Source organism: Seriola lalandi, unplaced genomic scaffold, assembly GCF_002814215.2.
Source record: "Seriola lalandi dorsalis isolate HSWRI2012SDOR001 ecotype SW California unplaced genomic scaffold, Sedor1 jcf7180002054317, whole genome shotgun sequence".
NCBI classification, from domain to species: Eukaryota; Metazoa; Chordata; class Actinopteri; order Carangiformes; family Carangidae; genus Seriola; species Seriola lalandi.
Genome location: NW_019524870.1, coordinates 846,643 through 869,153, shown reverse-complemented (window position 1 = coordinate 869,153; position 22,511 = coordinate 846,643). Strand labels below are relative to the sequence as shown.

At 39.3% G+C, this 22,511-nt stretch overlaps 2 protein-coding genes across 4 annotated transcripts in view; one reads left to right on the top strand and one right to left on the bottom strand.

Moving 5' to 3' along the window:
• The window catches only part of LOC111655426 (rho GTPase-activating protein 44-like), an 83,634-nt gene extending 70,541 nt beyond the window's left edge, over positions 1 to 13,093 (bottom strand). Inside the window, exon 1 of one of the 2 annotated variants that reach the window (XM_087174119.1) lies at positions 12,810 to 13,093. In XM_087174119.1, coding sequence (XP_087030245.1) covers positions 12,810 to 12,862 — 53 coding nt within the window. In that variant the 5' untranslated portion in view covers positions 12,863 to 13,093. The remainder of the gene's footprint in view (positions 1 to 12,809) is intronic. The other variant, XM_087174120.1, reaches the window with a different exon arrangement.
• Positions 13,094 to 14,754: 1,661 nt separating this feature from the next.
• Positions 14,755 to 22,225, top strand: stx4 (syntaxin 4). Of its 2 annotated transcripts, none has more exons than XM_023406866.2 (10): positions 14,755 to 14,945; positions 16,124 to 16,228; positions 17,345 to 17,444; positions 17,654 to 17,728; positions 17,820 to 17,890; positions 18,081 to 18,189; positions 18,917 to 18,990; positions 19,376 to 19,513; positions 19,604 to 19,714; positions 20,721 to 22,225. In XM_023406866.2, exons 1-10 carry the CDS (start codon positions 14,916 to 14,918, stop codon positions 20,799 to 20,801), a joined length of 894 nt encoding a protein of 297 aa, XP_023262634.1. In that variant the 5' UTR covers positions 14,755 to 14,915; the 3' UTR covers positions 20,802 to 22,225. The 2 variants fall into 2 exon arrangements, with proteins under 2 accessions (XP_023262634.1, XP_087030244.1); XM_087174118.1 differs by having other exon boundaries at positions 16,121 to 16,228.
• Positions 22,226 to 22,511: the final 286 nt, after the last annotated feature.

Sequence of the window (22,511 nt, the reverse complement as noted above, 5' to 3'; positions counted from 1 at the left end):
ATTATATGATTTTTATTACCCATGCAATAATGTGTAAGCAGCATTTTACTGCACATTTTAATTACTGTATGTAGGACTGCAACTAATGTTTGTTTTCATGGTGAATTAATTTGCTTGTTATTTTGGTTTTGTAAAAATTCAGAACACAATGGCCCAGTGTTATTATATTTTTAGCATAGTTGCTAATATTTTGCACTGGTGATTTAACTGGGAGAGTTTCATGTCAATCCAAGCCGTAGAACTGTGAGTCACCTAACATCAGCTGTGGGAAAAATGTATTTTATATCCAGAACCAGGGGCACCCAAAATAACTCATCCTACTTCCCGCAAGGATGTTTGGTCCAAAGGGTGACAACAATAAATGGAGGCTGGAATGACAGACACAGAGTTGTCACATCTTATTTATCACAGTAACCAAACAACTTCTGCCAGTGAATATGTCCTCTTCACCCCTGCCCCTCGTCTCACACCATGACCAGGTGAGGCAGTGACAATGACACCTGAGCTCCGAGGGTTTGACTTCCCATTAAAGTTTAACAGACATAGATAGGAGCGGACTGGTGGCAACAAGGCAACAGGTACAGTAAACGGCCACACCTTCAGACAGCTGGCTGAGGTGTTTCAACTCACATCGCCTACACACTCGCAGATGAAATTTCATTTTACTCTGGAAATTAGTCCAGCTATATGAAACAATATGATGTAATCTGTGTGTAATATTTGCAGTGATTATCCTTTCCCTTTCAATTATCTGTTGAACTCTTCTCTGCTTGATTGATATAATAATAAACCCAGAAAATGACAGAAGCGCTCGCTGCATCATTTCCTCTGTCTGAAATGGCCTGTCTCAATCACCCTCTGCTCAGAGGCTGCACATACGAGGCCAAAGCCTTTCAGTGCAGGGAGTAAAAAATCTCTCTAAAGACGGATATGCTGAAGAAGAGGGAAGTAACAAGAAAGGGAGGGAAAAAAAAAATCTTTCCCATTAGAGTGGGAAACGAATGAGTCTGGCTCGTTCTGAGAGAGAGTCGGCTGCATGAGATAATGTGTAAATAACGAGAACGGCTTCTCTACTCCATCAACCAAGCTGGTAATTTCAGACAGCCAGCGCTCTGAGGTACATTTTCTGATGTGAGCTCAGCTGAGAGGGAGATTTTAACCATGTCGTCTCCAACACGGAAGATTTCAAGCAGATCGGGGTATGGGCTACAACTTCCTTTTTGGGGCTACCTATGGATGACGATTTCTAAGCAGATTTATAGATGTTTATTTGTAATGCACAACAGAGATAATGATATCCCCAGAAAGTTAAGTCACACTGATTATAAAAATATGTGTCATGCATGCACCTGTCCCTTTGCCTCACAGTTTGAAAACCTCTGAATCAGATCAACAGCATCTCCTCAAGCTGCACTCCATCACGGTTTCAAAATGTTTACTCATGGCCGCCACGGACGTCCCTCGTCAACATGAGCACTCTGGTTTGCATCAGGGAATGACAGGAAGTTGACGCGGTGTGTTTGCTCTCTGGGACCTCACTTGGCAGCTCGGCCACACTCAGGCTGACAGCGCTGAATGAGACATCAGCACATGCGGTCACTTGAGTGGAATTCATATCCCATAACAGGCTCCCAATTAGGGTCCATTACAACAGTGAAAATATACTGCTGGAGCTCTGAGAGTGTTGTCGTCCCCCCCCCCCACCATCACCCCATCCTCCCCCTGCCTCCGGCTTGTGATGTCATTTCCTGTCCTGTTCATGCTCTGCTCCCGATGATGTTGATGCAGCACTCGGGTTTCAGCTGAGGGTGTTTAATAGCCCACAGAGGCTGCAGGCTGTTTTTAAGTGAGGTGGGACCTGGTCGCAGCTGAGCTAATGTTTCCAGGACAGCTCAGCTCAGGATAGTTGGAGTGTGAATGAAGCTGGGTTAGTAACGTCAGCGACAACAAAACTGAGGGACCCTGGTTGCCACAGTAGCATGGGTGTGTCACAGGACGCCATGTGGTCACATACACACAGGACTTGTGGGGAACTATTCATGTGGACACTGTCCTTGTTCTGGGCAACAACTCTTAGTTCCAGTTAAGAGAAATTTTAATGCTACAAGAAACAATGATATTTTAGACAATTGTGCACAAGTCAGTGTTAACAGCTTATGTCTGACCCTTTCCTGTCTAAAACATGACAATGCCCCAGAAAACCAGGGCCCGTATTCATTGAACTGCTTTGAGTAAAATTTTGGACTTCATTTTCACTCCTGCTCACAAAGTTAAGAATAAAAACTATTTATCAAACTTCTCTTGATTTCAAAATGCTCTTAAATGTCAGAGAGCTGCAGAAGCTACTTGAAATTGGTTAACAGTGGATCCTCAATGACTGTAGTACAGTCTGTTTCATTTCTGATAATAATTTGGCATTGATTTTATCTGCAGCCACGGTCTAAGCGTCTTCATTGTCTGCAGTGTGTGAATTTTGTTTCCATTTCCGCCAATTCCATTTTATTTCACCCATTACATTATATATATATGTATTAGCTTGTCGTTCATTTCCCAAGATATTCAGTTCACAATGATATAAAACTGAGAAAAGCAGCAAATCCTCTGTGAACCAGTGAATGATCGATTAACCAGCTAATTAAATTAAAATGTGAATGTCAAGACTAATAAAGGATGGACATGATAATAATCTGTGTTACCTTTTCCATGTACAAGACAAGATAACAGAAACACCTTGAGATATATTACAATCCAGTGCAGAGGTCCTGCAATCTATGCAACCTTTGCTGAGCTCATAATGCTTTGTTTTGTTGAGACAGAGACAGAGAGATGTTGATTTAATTTAATAGCAGACAGCAGATTAGATGACTGACTCTGAATCTATTGAATGTTGGTCTTTTAGCACCTTTCTTTCTTTTTCAACAACATCCACAATATGTAAATCTTATCGGAGGAGGAAAGTGCATCTTTAACACATTAACACGTCACTGAGAAAATCCACTAAGAGGAGATTCTGATATTAAAGTCTGCTCTGGGTCTGTAGGTCAAGAGCAGCCAGTTCAGATGTTTCTCACAACTCTCGGCAAAATAAACTGCTATGAATGGAGAGGAGTGTTACAGCATAAAAGAGACCATCCCAGCAGTGTCATCAGATGCTCTGAAGCGTTGAACAGAGCTGGGGTTAAGTTGAACAATGTGCAAATTAAAAAAGTAACTTTTCTCAATCAAACTTCCCAGGATGGTTCAAGGTAAAACGATAAAGAATAAAATGTTTAATAAAACCCCTTCCTTTGTTTTTATATTTCAGTGACTGAACTGGCAGCTTAGCAGCATCCTGTTGATTGCTTCCAAAACTCTGCAAATAATCAAAACTATTTTCCGAATACAAAGAAGTCAGCAGCAGTAGCAGCAGCAGAGCCGATGAGGAGGTTTGGCATCTGTGTGTTGGCTCCTCAGCGGCTCAGCAAACAACCCGAAGCAGTGTCTCCATCATCACACTCCAATGACTTCAATAACGCTCCACTGGCAATGACATCTCCCTTAGTGACTCCCTCGGTTTCACCCACAAACCCGATGTCCCAGAAGAACACTGACAGACAGGTGCAGAAAACATCCCCGTGACACTTCTTTATTCCACTTTTAACCCAAAGTCTACTGCTGATTGGCAGAATCACAAACTTCTATAGGTAATTAAATCTGAAACATGATTCGGTTCTATGACCTTGAGGTGAATATATAATCATACACCCCCCCTCCCCTCTTTGTGTCAAAGGAAACTATTTTTGTCAAAAGAGCCACCCCATCATCTTCATCTCCTCTTTCTATGCTAATTACCCTGAGGGCAGAGCTGTCAAAGCATCACTTCTGAAGGTGCTGCGCTTTCACAAAGTAAAGTTTACACTGGAGGATAGAGAGGCTGCAAAGGATGTCAAAACCCAGAGGACAGTGAAGAATGAGAGAGACAGAGGAAGGCAGATTAATGAGAATGTGATGCAAGCAGAGGAAGAAGAAGAAATGGTTGATTTTGAAGGTGACATTATGAATATATATATGTATATAGTTTAAAGCTTCAGTGGGAATCTCCATCTTTGTTTTCGACATCACTTCACAGCTACCTGTTGCTTAATTATAGCAAGTACAGCACCGCTTTGTTGTTTTTTTGAAAAGCAAAAAGAGAATACACACTCCATTGTTTTTGAAACTTCAAAATTGATGCAGAGTGATGTTTCTGCCTTCAGGAAAACCACGTTTGGCCAACAGGAAATAAAACAGACATCAGTACGCAACAACTATATTACCTGGGAAATTAATTTTACATCCGAATCATACCAAGGTCAAGGCGCCCCATGGGTGGGTCTGTTTTAAAGGTTTGATCAACTACACCAGTGGATTTGCTGCAGTTGTCATTACAGCTGGTGAAACCAATGGTTGCCAACTAAAACCTTCACTTCCTGCAGTGTGTTAAGACAAAAGTTGGTGCTTGTACTTATGGTGCTTTCAATTTATGACAACAATATAATAATGTTTATCTGTTCAGCCTTTGATCTGCGTTTACTTACTACAATTTTAACCAAATACATCAACTGAATCCCCTGTAATTAAACAGAATACCTACAACAGTTGACATAAAGCTGAACTAAGCAATCACCCAATAGTCCAAAGACACACTGACAAAGGCAGGCTAGCTGTTTCTCCCTGTTTCCAGTCTTTATGCTGAGCTGAGCTAACTGCATCCTGACCCAAAATGTTGGGCTATGCCTTTAAGCTCTTCCCTCATCACTGTCACAAGCTGCTAGCATCTCTCAAACTCATAATTACAGTGACGCTAGCAGAAAGGCTCAGCTACCAACTGCTTGCAGGAATTCCTCATTAACAGACCCTCATCATGATTAATGAGGACGACTCAGACAGGTAGGTGAGCCCACACACAAACACACATACACACAGTTACCCCCTCACTTTTTCATAAATATGCACACACATGCACATACAACTGAGCCCATGTGCGATAGAACATCTCCACTGGTTGACAGTAATGCCTCTAATGATGCTCATAATAAAACCTCTCCCACCCACTGCGAATCAACACCTCAGAGGAGCCCAGAGAGATGCAACACTTCCCGCTGTAAACATAATGTCACCCATGTCAAGTCCTGTTACTCCGGCCTCTTCTTTAACCTTTTACCCTGAGCAGCTTGTGGCAGCCAAGTGCTGACCTGGCTACCATTAATACTAACCTGAATTATTTCATATTGCTCCCAGGACAGCATATTCCCACTGCTGAAGCAGCGTCACTATGAATACTGATTATGCTCCAAATAAAGGGCAATCAATTATCAAATCCTGAGGATGTTACTGGAATTAACACACATGCACACACACACATACAGCACCATGTCTGACAAATGGGTTTATTATCTTTCAGCTGAACGGTCCGGCAGTCAAGGAGGATAGTTTATGTTCACTTCTATGGAGCCATTTGTATTAATCACACCTAAACATACAAGGCTGGAGCTTTTAACTTGTACCAAACAGATTCTTTTCTTGAGAACAAAACACTGAAGCTCATGGGTCATGACAACAGTGTTTCTGGTCTGGACTGTGGCCAATGAGATGTCAAGGGAGCAAGAGGTGAGGGACTGTTGGGGGATTCCAGACTGGATTTCTCACCCATGAGGAACCCTACACCCACATACAGACACAGAGGCCGAATCCAAATGTCGGGACTTCCCTGCAAACTTGTGGTCTTAACGGAAATCCCCAATTAATCAAAGCAGTAAGAGGTCTTGAGCACTTTCTGTAGACTTTCAGGGTCCGCTTTGGGTGCAAAATTCACTAGGTATACTTGAAATACTACCAATAATTACAATATGGACATGACCATGTAAAAGATAAGAAATAATACTTATAACATAAAGGCTAAGGCAGATAGGAGGTTTTTAATATGTTTACTGTTTAGTGAAATATTTTGAATTTGTTTATTTCAGCAGAGTAAGACAAAAGTTGGTTTTCATCCAACAAGAAAACTGATCAGACCATCTACAATGCAAGGATTATTATCTGAAGGTTTGATGTGAATATTATCAGCTCATGCAAAAGAACATTCCGTTGTCTGACAATTTAAACAGAAAAACATGTAAATGAGAACAGCTTTATTGCGATTCAGCTATAATAAAATACTGAATATATGAGCAATGAGAGTAGGAGAGAGAGAGAGAGACGGTGAATGCAAATACAATGCAATGATGGCAGTTTTTACAGCGGTTCCACTACAGTTTTCAACTACGTTGAGTTCGCACATTGACCATACGCAATCTAGCCATACACTAGGTTTTGACCTAGTGTTGTCTCAATTCAAATAAGTATGGTGTTAAATTCATTGACATGGAAAAATAAAAATGGTGGCAAGCGAGACTGACACAGATGTACAGGTTGCTGGAGGTCAACCTAAAGAAGTAACAACTCGAATGTTTAGCAACTGCTACTGTAGCTTCCATGTTGACTGAATAATACATGGATTGAACAGACATGGCAGTTGGATATGGTAACATAACACATAACTCCCACTCCCAAACAGGAAATCGGCAGAGCAGCAAAGTCTGCGCTTACATTTGGTCAATATTGTTAAAAACAAAAATACTTTGAGACTGTATTTATATCACCCCTGAAGTCCTTCCATTGCCAACTTATTTTAAAAACCTTGCTTTTTATAGTACCTGCACATGGAAACTACTTTACCGTACAGTTAAGGCTGGGGAAAGATTGTGGTTGTGGTGAATTAACTATTGTTGAGGTATGGTTAGAGTTAGGCAACAAAAACACTGTACGGCAGTGAAAGACACAATTACGATTAAAAAGGGGAGTGTTAATTCCAGGGTTAAGACACAATCTCTTGTGTCCAGAATGAAATTTAGATGAGCTACACACCCATCTACCACCCCAGTCTGTATAAACTATTACTTTATGCCTCAGTATGTGAAGGACTCACTACTTCTACAACATCCAACATAAATCTTGAGGTGCAAAATTGTCCAATATGGATTTTATTTGGCATATTCTATTCCCTCTGGGCCCAGTGCTCTTACAGACTTGATGTGATGACAATTAACACGTCAAGCCTTCAGACAATGTTACGCTTAGTATGTATGAGCAAAGTGTTTGAGGGCTCAGTCCATAAATCCACATGATGCACATCTATTGAACTTGTTGCAAAACTGAAATAAATGCGGGAAAAAAATCTTTCACAGAGCCTGCACTTTGTCCCTTCTTCCATGAGCGTCAGCATCAAACTGTTTAACTTTCAGCTCCAACAGATTAAACTGTGTCACAGGCTGGAGCAGAGGTCTACAGGGCAGGGCAACTCATCCCATCCTCCTCTCTCCTGCTGTCACAATGTCGAATTCAGCCTAACAAGCATGGCTGGTTACACGAGTTCTCGGCTTCTATTGAAGGGAGAACGAAAGTAACAGCCAAGCCCAGTCATTAACAACATGCTGTCAAGGATCACAAGAATGAAAACCACAAGAATGGCTAGCCACAAGTTGATTCATCAATCAGAAATTTGTTCCTGTGGCCCAGAATATGACAGAGGAAACAATAATGCATGAAATAGAAAACAAAAAATAATGAAGCCATTAAGGGCATTGCATTGTTTTTTTTCGCAATGAAAATACATACAATTTACTGTGCTGTCTTCAATCACCAAAGCTAGCAGACTGACAGTAGATAATGGTTTTAAGACTAAAATGGAGCAAATACAAACAATACTCTCTCGAGTTGTGTCGCCTGCAGCCTGAACGCAACATATTGACAGTAAGAAACAATTTCCCTGCTTGTTGATGGAGATTAGAAATCCATTTTCCAACATCTGTTTAATAGCATTTTTTTTCTATTTTCAGCTTTATCTCACCTTGACATTCTTCAGTCTCCTTGGCAGAACCTGAACTAGCATTTCTAGGGAGAAACGTGTTTTTATTAAGGAGACTTTTCCGGCCGCAAACCCACAAGTCAAATAACCAGTGTCTTAGGTTTTATCTCCAACACAAATATATGAATGAGCAGATGAGTTAAAAATACTCTGCAGAAGAAGTGACGGAGCCAAAAGAGGATTAGGCCTGTCCCCTTCCTGCCATAACCTCGCTGTGCTCACGGAGAGTTACACATTTTCATTCAGTCACACAGTTTACGAAGCATTACACAGGATTATGGTGCAGGCTGACTGTTTTGGAGATGAATTTAACTGTGTCTGAACCTCTCTTGACCTATATCTCTAACTGGAGCAATGCAGCAATGTTGTCCTGAGAGGGAGATGCTTCATTAGTTTGAGGATGCTCATGTGCATGTTTTCTGCACTATAAAGACAGATGGACATTTTAGAAGCTCTAAATGTTTCTCTAACAGTAAATAACGGCAGAGAAAACAGATCTATATAGAGCTTATAAATATTCCCTTTGCCACAATCCAAATCAAATCCCTGGAACAAAAAGTGAAAACGAGTGGAACAAATGAGTATCTAAGGTTTAAACACAGTTGATTGACAAAAACAATACAACTGACTTAAACTGAATTAGATAAACTTCTGAAATGCACTAGACTCACTGGTATATATATCTATATGTAAATAGATATTAAAAGAGAGTATCATAAAACAGTTGTAATAATATAAAATATGCCTTTGTGGATAAAATTATAATTGCAGACAAATGTCGTACATTTATAAATTCTTAAAATGTGACGTGACCTGATGAAGATGTGATTTGATCATTTATTCCGATCTGGGATCAGTTTTCTATAATACGTTACCAAGATAAAGAAACACTTTTGGGGGATTATTTGCTTTCTCACTGCTTACTTTGTCTTATTAGGTAAGCAAAATTTAGCACTAAAATATTCACACATCTGTTGGTTCAATATGAAGCTGGAGCCAGGAGACAATTAGTTTATCTTAAGACTGGAAACGAGAAAACCGCTAGTTTAGCACTGTCAAGCTGTAACAAAAATACATGTACCGGCATCTTTAAATCTAACTAACCCTCACCCTAATATGTTATATAATTGTGGTTTAATACATAAAAAAATCAAAGTGTAAAAATAACATGTTGTGGTTTTAGAGAGGGGGTATGTGCCAAATTACTTGTTTATTGGTGCATTGAAAAAAGCTGAAACTGTCAGAGCTGATTATTTATGATGAATTAAACTTTAAAGGATCTAGAAAATAGGAGTCTTGGTCAATGTATTTTTTTCTAATGATTCTTTTAACTTTATTTTATATAACCCCATTGTTGTAGAAACTCATTTTAATCTCACTGAGATTTTTTACCTTGTTAAATAAAGAAGGGAAATATTGGTGGCCTCAGATCAGCTCTAAACCATTTCACTATTAAGAGAAAAAAATGAAATTAGCATACATTTAAGGGTTTTGTAGAATCATCAATCATCATACATCAATATAAAGATCAAAATGATCATACAAACACCTGGTTACACTGCAGAGAGTCTAAAACATTTGGTATGTATCTGTGAGACATAAGGTCACTATCACAGTACATCTTGAGCTTTCCTTATAACAAACCAGGTGATGCTGGCTTCCAAGGTCATGGAGGAAATATCACCAATTATTTGTGTACTCAGCCATCAGGCATCGTGTTGGAGTCTCTACCCTCTAAATATGACTAATTGCCCCTGCTGTTCTGCTTCTTATGATACAGGTTAAAACTCATTACTGGGACGTTCCACCTCACTGGGCTCTGGTGTGCCGGCTCTCAGGCAGATGAGGGGAAATAAACAAGCACCTGGCCTTCCACACACACATATTTCTTATGTTTATATACTTATGAATAATTGGTTGTTTTTTATCTGTTAAAGTGCATTAAAGTTTTGTCCCTTCAAGCACCAGTGAGGCACAATTCCAGTAATTTTTTTGTAATGGGTAAACGTCCTCCAGGGATTTCTTATACCTCTGTCAAGTCCACTCTGCTGGGTATTAGCAGCAGTAATACCTTTTTCATTGATTTGTATCAGCGTCTCTGCCTGCAGCGAGTGTGGGTGAGCAAGGTACAAGATAACTTGACACAAAAATCCCTCTTGGTGTGCCAGCATCGTCGGTTACTGCCCTCAGCCAAGCAAAACAAACAGGTTATAGTGCACTTGCGTCATCGCAGCAATGTATGCATTATAATAAACCTGGAAAATGTTCTTCAAGTACTGCTGCAAATCAACCTGTTTTCTGAATTGACGGCTGCTGACTGTAGATGTTGACTAAGCTGAGAGAAACACAACAGTGATTCTGTTTTTAAGGTTACCGATATGCAACAATTACAAAGGGTTAAACAACACTTGATCCAAATTGCCAAGGGTGCAATGTTGACATTGACTTTCAGTTACAAGCTAAGGGTGGAGTAGGCAAATAGAAAGAAAGACAAATACTTAACAACACATATTGCGAGCTGAGCTGCAGCTACACTATAACTGGAATTCAACTGTGATTGCACCCTCGCCATTTTAATCTGACCTGAGGGCTCAAAGAAGCTACTACACCAGTGACCTTCTTACATAAAACTGCAATTCACACGTGTATAGCACAAAAAAAACAGAGATATGTGGATCAAATTGCGATTAGAAAAGAGGCATCTAGAGCTTGTTTTTAAACTATGGGAGCCAAAATGGGTCATGTACTTTTTAACTTCAGTTTAACAAGCCTCGGGTCCCAATTGAGAGATTAACAAACTCTAGATTTATCTGTTGCATCAAGCCTCACAGGAAAAAAAACAGACAAACTGATAACAAATAAATCACATAAACCTAAGCACATTAATCTAAAGTATTCTTACATTTGCATACTATCTGATGCAGTCTCGTGCGGTCAGGATTTACTTGGATTAATCACTTCTACATTCGTCAACCATGACCTGTCACCGTGTTTGAATGATACAGCATGTGAGTCACTTAACAGAACTCCAAGACTCCAATTTCCAGGATTAAAAAGAGGCTTTTTTGGAACTTGACACCAAACAGTATAACTCATTTTATTTGGGAACCTAACATGGAATTTCCCAGGATGCTACAATCCTTTCCACATCAGGTGTGGTCCAAACCACCATCACCTGCACTGACAGTACTCAGAAAGGTTTGTTACCTTAAACAATCAGTACAAAAGAAACAGCTGTAAAACTATGATGAAGGTTTCCTGAACATCACAAACATTGAAAAACAACTCTCATATCATATTCATATATTCAAAAGCAATCAAGAGCCATAGCCATGCATTATTTTCTCATCATTCATGCATTCACGCAGTCAGAAAAAGACACTATGTGCATGTGAAATAAATAACTTTTTCATCAGACCAACTGACCAGTTTTTATCAGAATTATTATTATTTATTGGAGTTCCCCAAGGCTCGATACTTAAGCCTCTTTAATTTTACGTCTACATGCTTCTATCAAGCCAAACCATGAAGACACCCATCACAATCATGCAGATGACACCCAAGTGTACCTTACTACAGTCCAATAGATTTTCTGCACAAGTCAGTGGAAGTGCATTAGCTTCCTACAGCCCTCCAGCCCTCTTATGTAGGACCTCCAGACGGAAAGTTTGTGTCACTCTAGGGTCAACTGTCATATCTTTCTTGTCATTTTTTTGTCTTACTATATGGTTGGTTCGCGTCTCCATGGTCATTGCAGTGGTCATTTGGCACCTCTTTATGTTCATTTAGCACATCCTTGTGGTCATTTTTTTTCTCATCTTGGTCATTTTTTGTCTATTTTTGGTTGCTTTGCATCTCTTTGCGTTAATTTTTTTGCGTTGTTGAAGTCATTTTGTGTTGCTTTCTCATCGGTTTGTCTCTTTGAGGTCATTTAGCATTTCTGTTTGGTCATTTTGTGTCTCTTTTTGGTCATTTTTAACTCTTTCTTGTCATTTTGTGTTTTTTATGGTCATGTTGTGGCTACCTGCTAATTTTGTGTTTATTTGTGGCCGTTTGCATCTCTTTGCTGTAATTGTTCCGTCTTGTAGTTGTTTTGTGACCCTTTTGTGGTCATTTTGGGGTCTATTTGTGGTTGTTCTGCATCTCTAAGGTTATTTTAAGTCTCATTTTGCATATCAATTTGGATGTTTTGCATCTCTTTCTGGTAATTTTTCGTCTTGTACTTGTTTTGTGTCGCCTTGTGGTTGGATTGTTTCTTTGAGGAAGTTTTGAGTCCCTTTTTGGTAGTTGTATGTGTCTTTATGGTCAATTTCATCTCTTTTTGGTAATTTTACATCTCTTCATGGTAATTTTTCATCTGTTCATGGCTTAGTCTTTTTCTACTCATTTTGCTTCTCTGTGGATCGTTTTGCATCAGTTTGTGGTCATTTAGTAGTCTTTAAACTGAGCGCCATGACTTTCAAACAATATGCCCAGTAGGCCTGTTTGGTAATCCATCCATGCTGATCTGTGTCCTGACCCCCCCACCCAGCAGGGTGCCCGGGGACCGCCCTGTGCTTTCATGTTATTGGTCAGTGGGCAGCAACCCTGCTCCTTGGGTACCATGTCTGCTCCCTCCTCATCTGTGTGCGGATATGTTCCTCCCTGCTGAGCTCAATCAATCACACAACATTCACACTGCAACTGTGACCTACACTGACAGTTAATGCTTTGTGCAAATCAAACCAGCTGAGCAGCAAAAGCCCATCGAGTGAATGACTGAATACTGTACGCTGGCAGCCGAATACAACAAGCGACAAATTCCTGCTTCGGCTGTTTGAGTCAGAGCCAGTTAAAGCTCCCGGCTGCGTGTCGTGAATATACGTATAGTAATACCACCTCTTACCTGCCCACGGTTTGGTTGGCGAGCTGTCTCATTCGGTTGAACTGCTTCTTCATCTTGTGTTTTTCTGCGTTACCACCGGGCGGTAGAGCCACTCCACATATCTCATTGATAGAATAAAGTCAGATCTCCGCGCTGACGAAGAGGTTCAGTCTTTAAACATCCAGTTTATGCATCGCGGCGGGGGAAACACGAACGGCGGCGACTGTCGGTGAGCTAATTCCTCCTCATTTTGCTGATGAGGACGGTGTGTCTCTGTCATCCGCTCTGCTCCGCTCCGCTGCTCCAAAGATGCTGGACCAATTCCTCTCTCTCTCCCCCAGCACTGACAGCTCGCTGGCGACACGACGCTCCCTGCAAATGCACCATGGGAAACGTAGTTTACATAGAGTTCTTCTTACATTACCACAAATTATACTAAACCGCATTTCTAGCTATTAAATTAATTCATCTTGAGAATTTTAGGTCAAGTTACACATGGTGGAATCAGATCACAAATTTTATTTTTATTTTTCATTTTCAAATATGTTTTATTGAGCCAAAGAAAATCACATACAATGAATTGTCCTACCAATGCTCTTTTTCATCATAGAAAAGGATTATAAAATTATATTAATAAACATTCACATGTACAAAAACATATGATATGACGGTATAAGGATTGTCCTTGTGACTTGAACATTATCCAAGGTGAACAAGTGAAAGAAAAACAAAATAAAGAAATAAAAAACTAATAAATGAGCACACAAATAAATAACAAAAATAATGTTTAAGTGCTAAATAATAAATAAGGGAGAAAATATTAGTCTGAATCTAAGCACAACTCAGATGATGATGATGTAGATTATGTAGGAGTAGCAGTTTTCTGCTACATCCTGGACTACAAATGGCTGCCCAATGTATCATCAAGTCACATCTGGATTAACTACAGGTTAGTTATCTGATGTGAAATGTCAGGTGTAATAGCATAATCATTCACCAAAAGGTCTATTTGTAGCTCGCAAAAAGGAAATGTCATTGATATCCATGAGGACTTTGTTTATTATCTGTTGGCTTTATTGACAATTGTGGTGAATCTTCATTAACAGGTTCAGTCTCAATGACTCAATGGTTTCAAACTATAGCTTGGGGGTTGTGGTGTGGGGTTTGTTGCAATGATGCAGTTTGTGCAGGCAAACAGCATCATCTTGTGGCTGTGAGAGTCAAGTCTTGTAGTACATTCCCAGTCCACACAGACTACAGGACATCTAGAAAATACTGCTGCAGTGATGAAACAGCATTTTTCAGAACTTCTTACATAAAACCTTACAAACAAAGAACTTTGCATGTTCTCCCAAGATCTACTGATAAAATTGTCACCAAAAACTCACCCTTCCTAAAAAAAAAACATCTCAGGTCTTTTATGATCTTCCAGCCAGAAGAGGTCAGCAGAGATGAAGTACACTTTATCAAAAAGTTAGGCACTCAAATCATCACATAATTATTACCCTAATTAAAAACCATTTTGTGGGACATTTTGGTAATTTTGAATCTCTTTGACGTATCTTTTTTTTTGTCATTTTGTCTCTCTATGGTAATTTTACATCTCTTTGGAGTTGTTTTGTCTCTTTATTGTAATTTTGCATCTCTTTGGAGTTGTTTTGTCTCTTTATTGTCTTTTTATGTTCATTTGTCTCTTCACTTTGTTATTATTTATGTGTCTCTTTATGGTAATTTTGCATCTCTTTGTGGTCATTTTGTGTCACTTTTATGGTCATTTTGTGTCTCTATGGTAATTTTTACATCTTTTTGTGGTCATTTTGTGTATCTTTATGGTAACTTTGTATCTCTTTGTAGTTGTTTAGCCTGTCTTTGGGATCATTTTCATCTTTTTTTCATTACATTTCCAGTATTAAAATGGTAAATAAACTGTATAACTCACAGATGGCGCCAACGAGTTCATGTTTTGAGAAGAAGCAGAAGAAGAAGTGTTGGAGTTTACTTGTTGAATGACATTAGTGCACAGATAACAGTTTTTACAGTTAGTTTCTCTGCTTGGGAACAACTCACCATAGTTCAGTGTATAGTCGCAGCCCCTCTGACCTCTGACTGTCTGCTTCACCGTGAAAGATGCGGGACCGGACTAAAGAATTAGGAAACGTGAGTTTGAAAGTAAGCGGCTAACGTTAGCATCAGCGCGCTAGCCTGCTAACTTAGCTAAGTTCACTCCTTGTGTCGAGTAACGCTCGTTAACCTCTTTGTTTCACCGCGACAGTTTTGACTAAGAGACTAAATCTAACTAAATGATTAGAATAATAATGTTTAACAGCTTTCTGCATCTGAATGTTAACTTTAGCGACAGTTTATGTCCAGCTTCCGTTTCTCCTTAAATGAGCTGCCAGGCCGGGACAGGGCAGGGCTGTCCGAGTTTGTTGTGCTTAAGATGCAGAGAAAACGACGACGTTAACGTTAGCGACAAATTCACGGGTCTCACGGAAATTAGATTGTTTTAAAGACTCTCCCTGTGAAGATGATAAGACCCTTTGACGAGTCTAAGTACAATAGGGTTTTATGTGGACCTGGTCTGATATGGTCTCGGTGGGATGGAAGCAGTGAAATCTTCCTGTTTGTGTTTTATTTTAAAAAAAAAAAAAAAAGGTGTCATGAATCTAAAATTGTGTTTTAAAAAGTCTTTACACACTCTCTGTTGATTTAGTCCAGATCTGACAAGTGTTAAGCACAGCAGGTTTTGATCCAGACCTGGTCTGATGTGGTCTTAGGTTGGGAAAACGCTGTGACATTGTCATTTCTTGTGTTTCACAAATTGAATAAAGTTTTCACAAATCTGAAACTGTGCTTTAAACAGGCTTTACAGTCTCCCTGTTAATCAGTGTTTTGTTTTGTTTTTATTTTTATCTGGACCTGGTCTGATGTGGTATAGATGGATAAAAGCTGTAAAGTCATAAATTTTTGTGTGTCTTTTGGCCTCACAGATCCTAAACTCTGCTTTTAACATTTACTGGAGTCTTTTGTTAAATCAAGTCAAGCTTTGATAAATAGAAATGTTTGGTTTTGAGCCAGATTGTTGTCTGAATCACCTTTTATTTTGCTCTCATAAACTAAATGCTTCACAAATGTGAAAGTGTGTTTAAACAGTGTTCAGGCTCTAGTTAGGATGTCAAAAACACTTTCACATTGAGTGTTGCAAAAAAGAGGATCTGTGGCTCAATATTGAAAGTCAAGTTTCCCCTTAACTGCTAAATCAGAAGTGAACATCAGCATCATAACAAATCACTATGTATTTTGTATTTATTTATTTCTTGTCAATGTGACCGCAGAATGCTGAGGCGTCAGATGACGATGATGAGGGCAAAGCTCTGATGATCAAACCTGGAACCTCTTCAGCCAAAGAGGAGAAGGAGAGCGAAGCCTTCTTCAAAAAGGTGAATTTACCCTCTAAACATCACCATTACTCAACTCACAGATCACCTGAGATTACGTAGTCTTGTTTTAAAGTTTCAAGTCTTAGCATTGTCTTTCTGTAGCCAATTATTTTATGGAAAAAAACAAACAGCAAAGCCAAACATTACATTTGTGCGAAAGTGATAATATGCGGGGCTTAGGCTTTAAGTAGCAGAAAAAGTCACATGGACACAATCTTGTCTGATATGCTGCTGGTTTCTAAAATTTGTTTTGTCAACATTTCAGTCTCTGCTAATTCCAGTCTCCTTGCACTGGACTGTCACGAACAAAGACCCTGTGTTATTGCCTACTAGAGCTGAAATGATTAATCGATGTGTTGATCAATTTAGGCTAAAATGCCAAAAATGAACTTGTTCTGTCTGATCAAATGTGAATAGTTGATAGTTTTTCTTAATTCGATATATAAGCAAATTTAATATATTTGGGTTTTGGATTATTGATCAGACAAAACAAGCAATTTGAAGACTACAGTTTGGGCTTTAGGACATTTTAAAACCCAAATGAATCATTCATTAATTTAGAAAATAATCTGAGGATTAATCGTTAGTTGCAACCCTACATACTCTCATGTGCATCAAGATGGAATACTTCAAACCTGTCTTCTGTTACAAAAGATATTGCACCTTTTCTAAAGGAAGAATTTATTTTAATTATTGATTAGTTGTTAGTTAAAATTGTAATAGAAAGTTACCTGAGCCCTAAGTGTCACAGTTAAAAAAAATAATCAGTTCACAGTGATATAAAACAGCAAACTCACACATTTGAGAAGCTGGAATCATTTTTGCTTTATAGATGAATTAAATTATTCATCATCAATAATACACATTATTAAAATGGTTGTTTCATTTTCTGTGGATCAACTAATTAAATATTCAACTGCAATTGCAAATCATAACTATGTCCCTGCCTTTAAGCAGCTAACACTTCATGATTACACTGTCGGGGTTATTTTACATTAAAACAACTAGTTTAGTACAACCTTGGCTACACGTTAATAGATTGTCCAACAGATTTAATTCTAACTAGAGTTAAGATTAAGGCTCCATAGAGTGAGATTTGTCTTTCTCATTCTGTAGGCGCAAGAAATTCATGAAGGACTGCAGAATCTCAGGAGGATGGTGTCTGAGCTTGAGAACAAACAGAAAACTGTGCTCGGTGTGGCTCTGCCAGTGGAGAGTAAGTATGTCCACTTTAACCAACAGCTGGTCGAGATTTAGGGATTGATCCCACCCATTGATCCACTGAGAAGATTTGAAAGAGTCTTGGACAAGAATGAACTCGTATTTGAACTAGTTTATGTACAGTTTTAGTGAATGCCTGTCTACACAGAGAGCACTCACATCATCTCACACAGGCTAAATCTGCTGCTTTCCTCTTGGTTATAGGTATGAAGAAAGAGCTGCAGACTCTACGAGAGGAGATAAAAACATTGGCAGGCCAGATCCAGAGAAAGCTGAAGAGTGAGTATTGATGAATAAGAAGTGAACACTGTGTTTATTTATTTTTTTTTGTGTTCACTTGAAGTACACATCATCAATTCTCTCTCCACAGGTATTGAACCCAAGAAGGGAGAGGACGATGGAAAATACATACCTATAAACGTTCGGATGCAGCGCACACAGGTGGAGCCTTAAGTGTTTTTATGCCACAACACCCTAGTTTGGGATATAACTTGGGATAAAACTTAAATTTCCACAAATGTATCATCTTATCACATCTAAAAAACATCTGGACTTCTTAATAAAAATTTGAAATCCAGCTACCATAAAATAAAACAGCTTTATAAACACCAAAACATTATTCTCTTTCCAGCATGGCGTCTTGTCCAAGGAGTTTGTGGAGCTGATGGGATACTGTAACACCATCCAGGCCCAGTACAGAGACCGAAACGTGGAGAGAATACAGAGGCAACTCAAAATCAGTGAGTACACGAAGCACAGCTGTGATTTATCCGTCAGTGTGTTGGGTTTGTGGTCTGTGGTTTAATTCGGGGAGATCACAGTCTAACTGATCACTTCCTGCTTGCTGCTGCCCGGCTGCAAGTTTCAGTTTGTTTCATGACATTCGTCACGTTACATACTTACAGATCTGGTTTGTTCTCTTTAGTGGATTTTCCCATCAGGTGCCTCATGCACATTGTGATTAATTCAGTCTGTTTCCATTTGCTTTTATTGATACAGCAACTTTTATACCTCAGACAAGTCTAAAAAAAATTTTTTTGTCATATGTTTTTTTTTTTTTTAAATACATTGAAAAGGCGTATTTAAAACTATTGGATGAAAACCCCCAAAGTGTTGAAGCAGAAATACTAAAACATCTGATGGTTCCATATTCTCAAATATGAGAATTTGCTGTTTTTCGCCATCTTAGATTATAGCTAACTGAGTACGTCCAGGTTTTGCACTGTTGGTCAGAGAAAACAGGAGATTTAATGTTACTTTGGGCTCTGGGGTATTGCAATGGTGCATTTTTCACATTGACACTGTTTCTCTGTGACACTACAGCGTGTCTCAGGATTTGTTTAGCAGACTGACAGAAGGTGAAAACAGAAGACTGATAGAGGAAGCTGGGAATATTTTTATTTTAATTTTCAGTGTCTGTCCTGCAACTTTTCTTAAAACACTGATCTACTTCACTTCTCTCTTCAGCTGGGACCAATGTGACGGACCAGGAGCTGGATGTGATGCTTGAAAGTGGGCAGACGGATGTTTTCACTCAAAATGTGAGTACATGTGACCTTTCAAGATAAAAGGAGGGTGTCAACGATGCAGCTGCGTGGAAACCACAACACCTACCTCTAGCATCTCTTGGAGGAAAACACTTTCACAGTTGCAGGTCAACTACAAGCAGCAGTGATTGCAGTGTCTGTAAATGACATGCCTGAAATGACTTGCTCTGTTGTAGCCTCTCTAGTTGATCACACTGGACCACAGATTTGGTAAGCATGTGAAGGACAGTCATGTGCAGCCCATAGGTGCGTCTTTAGTGTCACAGTAGCTCATAGTGTGGAGAGTGCAGTAGATGAAAACCCTTAGACCTCATGACTGTTGGCAGATTATTCTGTCAAATGGATTACAGCTAATTGATATCTGCACTGTGGTGCACAGATCCTGAGCGATGCTAAAGCCACAAAGCAGGCTCTGAACGAGATCGAGTCCCGACACGATGAGATCCTGAAGCTGGAGAGGAGCATCAAAGACCTGCATGACATGTTCCAGTACCTTGCCATGGAGGTGGAGGCTCAGGTAAAGTAACGCTGACGGAACGCTCTCAGGCTCATCTTGGTTTCAAGAAACATCTGTATCATGAACACATTTTTGTCTTGTCTCCTGCAGGGGGAGATGGTCAACCGCGTTGAAACCAACATCAAACAGTCTGCGAACTATGTGGAGAAAGCAAAGGAAAACACAGAGCAAGCCGTCACGTATCAGCAGAAAGCACGCAAGGTACGATGTGGACAAAAAGCTGAAAGACACCATGAAACTTTGACTTTCTGGAAAAACAGAAAATCTGTACTGGTTCCAGTCCCAGTCCCATCCTGGTGCTGCATTTATGTCATATGCCTGCACCTACCAGCAGCTCTAAAGCCAAGTAGTCAACATTTTATATCTTGTTTGTTTAATTCATAGAAAAATCAAAGATACAGATAATACTCCCGCACATAACCCCCCTAATATGAGAAAAGAAAAGAAAATTACCTTAAACAACCTTCAGTTGATATGAGACGTCCATATTTGTATAGTTACTTTAAATATCTTTAATAGTGTCTTCATGTCTTATGGTAATTATGAGAAACCAAGTTAGAAAAACTGTTAGTCTGTTTGTTGTAATTCCAAGTTGGACACAGTGAAAAGAACTACAGGCGCTGAGGCAGCATCGCTGGCAGTTACATCTGAATAAAATCCAAAATGAGTTAGTCTGTATCTGACCTGTTAAAGCCAGCTTTTACTTTACTGCTCTGAGACTTTTAAATGAACAATAATGATAATAATAAAAAAACAAAAATCTGGTTTCACATATTAGCATAACGAAACAAAATTAAAAATTAAGTTTTTTACATGGAGTAACTACAAGAGTCGCAACAGGAGTAACCATGTTGGAATAATGTGTTAACACTTTCGATTCATGAGCACTAAACTGGACAGACAACTAACGGAGCTTTGTCTCAAAGTCTGAAAATACTGACGTTAGAACTGGACCATACCCTGCAGAACTCACCCTGCAACAAAGCCATCACACACATTTAAGTAATCCCGCCCCTCTATCCCTCCCATCAGACCGAGCAGAAACAGGGAGACACAGGGACACAGAACTATAGTCAAATGTTGTTGTTGTTTTTTTCCCCATATGTATTCCTAATTATTTCCTGACCTAACATCTTGTCCTTTAAGATCGAACCTGTTTGATTTTGCATGTGTGTTAACGAACCTTTCTGTCTGTCGCCCTCTGCAGAAAAAGGTTTGGATCGCAATCTGTTTGGCCATCCTCATCCTCATCTTAGTCATCTCGTTGGCCACCAGCTTCGGCACCTAACAGCAGGCGGTGTGAGTCGGTGGTAGATTTTGGTTTAGCAGGAGCACATTATGGGTAAAGTAATCCCCCCTCTCTTGTAAATATATCAGCCAACAGGATGTACAGGGGTCACATGGTCAGTGGATTTTCTCTGTTATCATCCCTCTCTTTCATTTTGGTTTTCCTCTAACCTTCCTGTCTTCCTAACAGGCCTTTTTCTCCTTCTGTTGTTTTTTTTTAAAGAAGAGATGTGCTCTCTGTTGTTTTAACTCATAAACGACCACAATCTCCCCTGCATTTCTGCTTCCGCTCAAGAGGCCGTGCTGCTGGTTTATGGACCCCCACCCCACCTCCTGTCAAACTCTGGTCGTCAACAACAGAAAGACCAAGACAAATTGTGAACTGTTACGTCAGTGCCCCTTCCCCTCCTACATTTAAATAAAAAAAAATAAATTAAAAAAAAAAAAGAGGAAACAAGTGGCCTTCAGCGGGGGCACAATGCAGTATTGAAACCTGACACTGGCGCTGAACATACTGTACTCAGGAAAAATGCATTCGTTCTTGTTACGTTGTCGTTTCTGGATGAATTGGAGGTGTAAAAAACAATTTTAATAGAGTAGTGCTTTTCTTTTATCGGCTAATATAATTGTACATAACCTATAATGCTGAGAATTAAAGACATACTTTATGCAGATGATTTTTAAAACTTGAAAGTTGTTTCAAACTTCCTACATGTGATAGGTGTAAATACAGATTTTTTTTTTTTGTGAAATAACAGCCCCCCCCTTTTTTTTCTTGTCTCAGCACTGCAGGCCCCCCTCCCCCCCTTTTTATTTGTGTGCCCAGGTTGTATTTATGATTTACATTGTTGTGTAAGCTGCTACAAGAGAAGTTCTGCAACAACACAAAATGAAATCTGTTTTTTTTTTTCTTTTCAAAACTGTGCCTTCTTCATGTCAAGCTGAGAACGTGATGTTGTGCACTAACATTGTCAAGAAGGGATGGATTGAGTTTTTTTATTTAGTTTGTATTCACACGTTTCCACTCTGAGTCTTTGGCTTTACCTGACACTATACTCTGGATTTAGACTTTAACCTGTTATTTTTCTTCACATGTTTGTCACAGCGTGCAAAGTCTCCATTTAGTTTAGCTGGAAAATCCTGGAAATAAGAATTTACAGAGAGAAGAACCTGCCTAGCACCACAATGTGACAAATCTGTAAAGAAAACTAAAATTAACAAAAACAGTTGATGTTAAAGGGCGTACAGTCCTCGCTCAAGTCTCCTTTGGAAGCAGAGAAGTGCCCATCGGCACAGTTAACAGCAGACAGGAAGATATTTAGCAGCCACTTTGCTACTGTGTAATATTATGGCTGTTGAATTTTGCATCACTCATTTATTTTAATACAGTTTTGTTTTTAAAATAAAATATTGCCATGTTCTGTTCTTCTGTGTCTGTCTTGTTTAATTCACAGAGTACCGGTAGTATTTTTATTGTTACCATGAGGAAGTATTTTATTTTAAGTTCCTGAATTTCACCCACAGTTAAACAAAAACCTTCAACACAATGAAAACTGGCAACAAATTTTTGGTCTTTTTATTCAACTGTAATTGTCTTAATCTTTCAAGTAAAATAATGTGGAATTACAAGGGATCAAAAAGGAATGCAACAAATGAAAGAGACACAAATCAAAAAAATAAGACCATCACCGTGTACTACCCTCCCACCCCC

Excerpts from the sequence above, each read along its gene's own strand:
- stx4 (XM_087174118.1), top strand. The coding sequence starts at position 14,916 with ATGCGGGACCGGACTAAAGAATTAGGAAAC. Across the intron at positions 17,729-17,819 it reads GATCCAGAGAAAGCTGAAGA|GTATTGAACCCAAGAAGGGA; the intron begins GTGAGTATTGAT and ends CTCTCTCCACAG. Across the intron at positions 17,891-18,080 it reads TTCGGATGCAGCGCACACAG|CATGGCGTCTTGTCCAAGGA; the intron begins GTGGAGCCTTAA and ends TTCTCTTTCCAG.